At 33.9% G+C, this 6,586-nt stretch overlaps 1 protein-coding gene across 1 annotated transcript; it reads right to left on the reverse strand.

The window, feature by feature from the left end:
- Nucleotides 1–1,344: 1,344 nt before the first annotated feature.
- On the reverse strand, nt 1,345–4,926 carry LOC116135479 (monothiol glutaredoxin-S15, mitochondrial-like). Its single transcript, XM_031421198.1, has 6 exons — nt 4,844–4,926; nt 4,613–4,695; nt 3,724–3,858; nt 3,493–3,592; nt 2,463–2,529; nt 1,345–1,644 (listed from the first exon to the last, which is right to left on the reverse strand). Exons 2-6 carry the CDS (start codon nt 4,682–4,684, stop codon nt 1,560–1,562), a joined length of 459 nt encoding a protein of 152 aa, XP_031277058.1. The 5' UTR covers nt 4,685–4,695; nt 4,844–4,926; the 3' UTR covers nt 1,345–1,559.
- Between the last annotated feature and the right edge of the window lie 1,660 nt (nt 4,927–6,586).

Below are 6,586 nucleotides of genomic sequence, written 5' to 3' on the forward strand. Positions count from 1 at the left end.
GCCTTTAGATTGAAAAATGTAAAGGGTGTTAACTTAAATGTAAAGGGAGCGAGGAATGGCGTACCTAGATCGAGGAATGGAGCTATCATCAACGAATGAAGCTATCGCTGTCGATTTCCAGCAAGGAACGGAGCTGTCGTCGTTGATTTCCGGCGAGGGAGGAAGACATTGTCGATTTCAGAGAGTTCAAATGCGATTTGGGTGGGATTTCAGAGAGAACAGAAGACAGAGCCGAAACCGTGACAATTTTCGTAGAGAACAGAGTGTTTGCTTAGAAATTTTCTTGAGAAAAACGGAGAAAGATTGAAAGAGAAGAACTGAAGATTGAAAGAGAAGAACTGAAGATTGAAGAAGACGAGAAAGGGGCGTGAGAATGCGTCGCGTTTAGGATTTAGGGATTGTTAATATGTGGACCGTTTTTCTGCCGGTCCAGTTGGACCGACGGTTTACTGATATCATCCGGTTTTTAACCGGTTTAAAACGGTTCAATGCATATAATGGTTTTGAGAGTGAACCAAACTGGACAAGTGACCGGTTCACGGTCCAACCGGTTGGACCGGCCGATCCGGTCCGGTTTTTAAAACAGTGGCGACAACAATTGGCTTTTGTCAGTGATTGGCTAGGCGAACGGGGGTAGGTTGAGAGGAGTTTTGGTCACAAGGCTAAGGGAGAGGGGAGTGTTTTCGTGGTGATAGATAGGGTTGTCAACGCTAGTGTTAGTGAGATTTGGCTTGGAATGTTGACGTTGGCGTCGGTAAAATCTAGCCATAATTGAAATGATTTTGACCAAATCTTGGATAGATTTTCTAGGGAATTGGCTCCATGGATGATTGAGATTGTATTTGATTTGTCGTTGCCACCAACCAGTCGACTACCGATTTGTATTTAGAGTTTGTTTGCTAAATTTCAAATATGTAAAAACTTAACTGTGATTTTGAGGAGTGTATTTGCTGAATTTTAAAATTTTTGTTACTCAGTTTGACCAGGTTAAACCAGTCAATCCGAGACCCATCAACTTTGTCGAGTTTCACGCCAAGTTGGTTATTAATTCAAGACTCTTTAAACGCCTTTGAAACTATTTTGCTATGGAAACATTAGTCTTATGGATAGGTATTGCTAAATAATCAATGTCCATGTTGAAATTTTTCTCTCGTCATAAAACAAGAATATGGATTTCTTAACTGGAAACCAGTCCTCAAGACTGTTTTGGTAACTAATTTATTTTGAGGCCAACAGTACAAATAGATTAAAATCAACTACAAGGAGTAAGCAAACAATCCCAAGCTTATCTCATGGGACAAGAAACTTAGCAAAAAAGAACACTAATATCTCATCATTTTTTCGCAGTAACACCGGAGAATAGTAAACACCTAATAAGTCTATCCCAACTCTTTGCATTCAACAGCAGCAATTCATTCTGATTTCTTGTCCGCCGAAACATCTTTGAGCTTCTCTTTCAGCTCGCCAGTCTACATGGGATAGACCATGGTATTAGAGCAACAAAGTTGCACTTTCATGGAAAGGTACAAATTATGTTCAATAAATATAAAATAATAATCCTATACCTGGTGCATATTGAGAATTATATCTGAACCTCCAATAAACTCTCCCTTAATAAAAATCTGGGGAAATGTAGGCCAGTTGCTGCATAGAAAGAAATAAGAGATTTTTATAAAACAAGTACAATCTGGGATTGGAATAACGAGAATGTCATACATGTTGATTGTTGTCCTCAAAAATCTTTTTTTGGGTAAATGGAAATAGTATAAAGAATGAAAGAATGAGACCCCAAAAAGAGAGTCTCTACAAGAGTTTATGCGTCCTGGACATTTCCAGGAACCAAACAAAACACAACAGAAACAAAAAAAAAAACGGCATTTAAAATCCTGACAACCAGCGAGCTAAACTCACAGAGGCCTAAAACAGCAGACCAGCAGCACAAAAAAGGCAGGCCTTGCATCAAAACAAAAAACAGCCTGTACAAATTTACATATGGACACAGCTAACAAAAAAAAAATTAAACCACATGTAAGAAGAAATTCTACATATCTATCATGGGAAACATATGTATATCTGGAAAAAAAATTAACGGACTCTATTGTCAATAAAATTAAAATTTGAAGGAAAAAACCCAAGGCAGTAAGTATCTAGAACTATCAGAAACAATCCATGACAAATCAACTATAAAAAGCATGATTAAAATCTTAAGCAGAGGCATCAAATTTGTGCTAGCAACAAGTAAATTTTTTCCCTCTAGTAAAATTGGTAAAAGAACATTAATATAGTCTTGAAATTGAACTAAAAAGGCACCCTATGTTGCATGTTACCACTGCAGTTTGATAACATCTCATAACACTAAAAAATACAAGCATTTTTGCACCAACAAAAAATTTATGCCTTTTTAGAGCTTTTTCAAGACCATATTTAACATTAGAGTTAAATCCTGTCCACTAATAACTCACCTGAAGGCTTTTACAGCGTCTTTAAGCTCAGCATCCTCCAAAATATTTCTAGCACTTAAAGGAACATCTGTACAGGCCCCAACCATGAGTAAAAATACTGTAAGCAGCAATATATATACTAGAGAAATCAACAAATCCCATTGAGATAAAAACAATATGCAGAGGCCACTAGGGTAATGTTGAACTTTTATTAATAACCGAATATCCTGTATAATTGACAATTCCTGAAGACCAATTTGGTCCTGCACAGCAATTCTATTACAAACTATTTGATTATTGCATCCAAAATAGAAAAAATTATATCTGATATAGAGGTACCAAAAACGTCAAGTATAGCAATTGAAGGCCTAAATATAAAGAAATCTTTTCATAAACAAAGTTAAGAAAGAAACTAAACTATCTGCAAAAAGTCATGTATATAAAGCTCCAGTGATCACTCGTTCTTAGTTTTGGAAAGACTTGTGCAAGCAATATCACTTAAGAAGCTCAATAACCCTCTATCAACTTAGTTAAAACTGTCCGCAAATTGATCTTACAGAACCATTCTCTTGTACTGAGATGCAACTGATCTTTCTATCTAGAAGGAAAGACAAATACTATGAAGACAAAAATTTTATATAAAATATGATTGGCCATCTTGACTAATAATTTAACTTGGTTGTAATCCTAGCTCTGAGGCAATTTAAAATATGCATTTCTTTCGAGTACTGTACATTGAGCTAATAAGATGACTGCCCTTTTCAAAAAGCTGGTGATATGTGTAACATTCACAGCCACATAAAAAACAAACATTTAATGTATTTGAATTTCACATATGACTGAAGAGTTTATCTTGAATCCTTAAGCACAGTTAGAATAAGAGTGTAAGTGCATTCCCAAAAAAAAACCAATGTGATGTCTTCTGCCCTCTTTCATAGCAAGTCAATATGTTGTTTTATAGAAAATATTTCCAACACTGGCAACTGAAGAAACTTAAACAGGAAATGGATAAACAATTATAAAACTCAAGTCATTAGGCTAGAGCACCTACTGTATAGATGCAGAACTCTCACAGCCAGTGAGCTGAATCCACATTGAGGAATCTCAGGAATCCCTTTCATATAAATCATCACAGGGTTTTCTTTGACATCCTACAGCAAGAATCTAATCCCAATTACTGAATGCACAATTTTCATAGAAATTTAATATAGAAAATAATACTAATAATAATAATTTTAGCCAACAAAGCAAAACACAAAGAAGATTCAGAGGAAAAATTAACCTTTTCAACAGCATCCTTTAAAGAAAGGCCAGAGCTCTCAACCTTATTAGTAGGTCTAAAATCTTCATGTGTGTCAGGATCATTGGGCACAGAAGTAGAGTACTTCATTCCATTGTGGTAAAAGGATCCAGATAACTACTAACAATTAAATGCAAAACCATGAAAATATGTTATTGTTTCGACAGCAATAATACACTGGGCAAAACACTTCATGTCTGACAGTGATATACATGATAACACTCCATGACTTCAAAAACATATTTATCACTTAGCTAAGTTGGCACCATTCAGATTCATAATTCAACTAAAGTAAACGCAGAATTTACCCAACCTAACACCCAGAGAAGCAATTAATTCAGAGCTACAACAAGAAAAATAATGAAATAAAAATTTCTAACATAATGCATATTAGATAGTGCTTTTGTAGAAAACGCTTTGTGGGAAAGGACCCATGATTTCAGCAATTATTTCTGACCTAGAACAAGAGAAATAATGAAATTAAAAATTTCTAACATCGTGCATATTAGAGAGCGCTTTTGTAGAAAATGCTTTGTGAAAAGCACCTCTGATTTCAGCCAGATGATCCAAACTAAACAAGAACACACACACACACACACAAAACTTTCGCATATTTAGAAGTGCTTTTGGTGGCATTAAAAGTACTCCCACACACACCCTTCAACCACACCAAAACTATAAATTCTGATTTCAGCCAATACAAACAAACTCCCATGTATTTTGGAAACATAAACGGACCAAAATCCCTAGTAATCAAATTCTGATAATCAATTACCAAAAAATTCAATCTTATAACAAGTGAACTCATAATACTTCATTCATTTTCTACCCAACTCAAATCTTAAACGAACGATAGAATCTTTATTCTTACAAGTCTAGAAGAAGGCCCAACTGGGTAACCTGCGATTCCCTTCAAGATAAAGTTGGACAACGATCTTGCCATGTTGTTATAAACTGAGCAAATAAAAAACCACCGTCTATTAATTACAACGGTACAAGATTTCTTCAATTCCAAATAAACGAAACAAGTTGATATAAAGTAAGAGTAGTCTGAAGGGACTCTTCATACACATGGGTTTTGAACCATTGAAGATTTTATTACCTGAAATTGACACCAAGAGTTGAAGTGGGTTCTCTGTTACTGTTTTAGGGCTTTGGCTTCAGTTCTCTCCAGTTATTTCACTCTATGTTTATTACGTGTCTTTAATTTTATTATTATTTCTTATTTTTATCTTGCCTTCAATTTTTTTTTTTCTTTGGTAAATAAGAATTAGCAAACTTAAAATGCTACCAAAAAAAAAAAAAGAAAAATATTTATTATTTATCATCGGTAACTTTGAGTTTAAAGGGCAAAAAAATAAATAAATAAAAGAATGGAAGAATAAAATTAGCTTATTCTTTTGCATTTTTTTTCTTTCTAATAATTGGGGGTGTCTGAGCCAGTTTACGTGTACTTCAATTAATCTCTCGAGACCTTGAAACTACCGACTGAGTATAAATTCTAATGACCACCTTTATTAACAATCGTAGAGACTCGAACTCGATAGAGCATATTAGAACCATTTGCACTTTTATTAATTAAAATATTGATTTGCTGCAAATCCTCGTTAGTCAATTTAGTTTTGAATTTATATAAAATTACTTGTTTTCTAATGAAAATAGTTTAACTTTTAGTATTTTTGGAAAATTTAGAAAAAAAAAAAAAAAACGATTTTTCTCTTCTTATTTTATGTGATTTTAACTATACAACCAATTTTAGTTGTTTAGTCCTAAAATAATATTTAAATATTATATTAAATAAGTTTTGATATTTTTTTTTAAATGCAACACAAATTAATGAAATATTTTTTCGGCCAATGTTTGAACCAATAAATAAATAAATAAATAAAACACCTCATATTTTTCAAGTTAATTATATAAGGATTCTTTTGTGATTATTTAAAGAAATAAGTGAATAAAAAAGTAGCACAAAAAGAACATCAGCATTAAAGTTTTCTTGATAACATATTTCTCAGGCAACAATATGGTAATTAACTTGAGTTCCGATCAAGCTAAGATATCACACTTTCAATAATGCTACGGACACTGAAGGTTTACACCAAATTTTTACATCGATCGACATGTCACCTAAGTCAAACGCAACTGCATAACACATTAACAACTATTCCGTGAATGAACGGTTGTCTATCAAATATGGACAAGCATCTATGATTATTAGACGGTCGTTCATTTTAAATAGACTCCCGTTCATGCGAAAATAACAATGGATTCTCGTCCATATTTATGTACAAGAGTCCATTTACTATGGATAGGTGTCCACCTAGAATGGATCTCCATCCATAGTTTAAAATATGAAATTTATAAAACAATAATCATGGATGGCGTCCATGATTAGTGTTTTATAAAACATTAAAATCTTCTCTTCAAACTCTTCTTCCTCATCTAGCTCTTCAATGCCATCCATGCTTGATCCGTTTGGTCCTTTAGTAATCCAAACAGCTAAAAAAAAAAAAAAAAAAAAAAAAAGGGATGAGTTACCCGGATGAAACCTTTGAAGCGGGTTAGGTTGGTCCAACCAAGAAAGTCATGGAAGAAAGATAAAGATGCACAAACGCGAAAGGAAGAAGAGCTATTTAATTGACATATGCAGAAGCAAACCAGGTGAGAGCTTGATGGACGTTGGGTTGTGTTGGTCCAGACAATCACACGCATTATTTTTCCTTTGTCTTACTTTATCTGTATGCAGAAGCAAACCAGGTGAGAGCTTCTCTGTCCAATTGCATTTTATGGTTTTTTTCTGTGTTTTCTAATGGCTGTCCTTTTTATTCATTAGCTTAGTTCCATT

Source organism: Pistacia vera, unplaced genomic scaffold (genome assembly GCF_008641045.1).
Source record: "Pistacia vera cultivar Batoury unplaced genomic scaffold, PisVer_v2 Contig30, whole genome shotgun sequence".
Lineage (NCBI taxonomy): Eukaryota > Viridiplantae > Streptophyta > Magnoliopsida > Sapindales > Anacardiaceae > Pistacia > Pistacia vera.

What these genes read in the sequence shown, in the direction of transcription:
- LOC116135479 (XM_031421198.1), bottom strand. Translation starts at nt 4,684, where the DNA reads ATGGCAAGATCGTTGTCCAACTTTATCTTGAAGGGAATCGCAGGTTAC. An exon ending in TAAAGGATGCTGTTGAAAAG is followed by an intron (nt 3,593 to 3,723) that starts GTTAATTTTTCC and finishes TTCTTGCTGTAG; the next exon opens with GATGTCAAAGAAAACCCTGT. An exon ending in GAGAGTTCTGCATCTATACA is followed by an intron (nt 2,530 to 3,492) that starts GTAGGTGCTCTA and finishes GGGCCTGTACAG; the next exon opens with ATGTTCCTTTAAGTGCTAGA.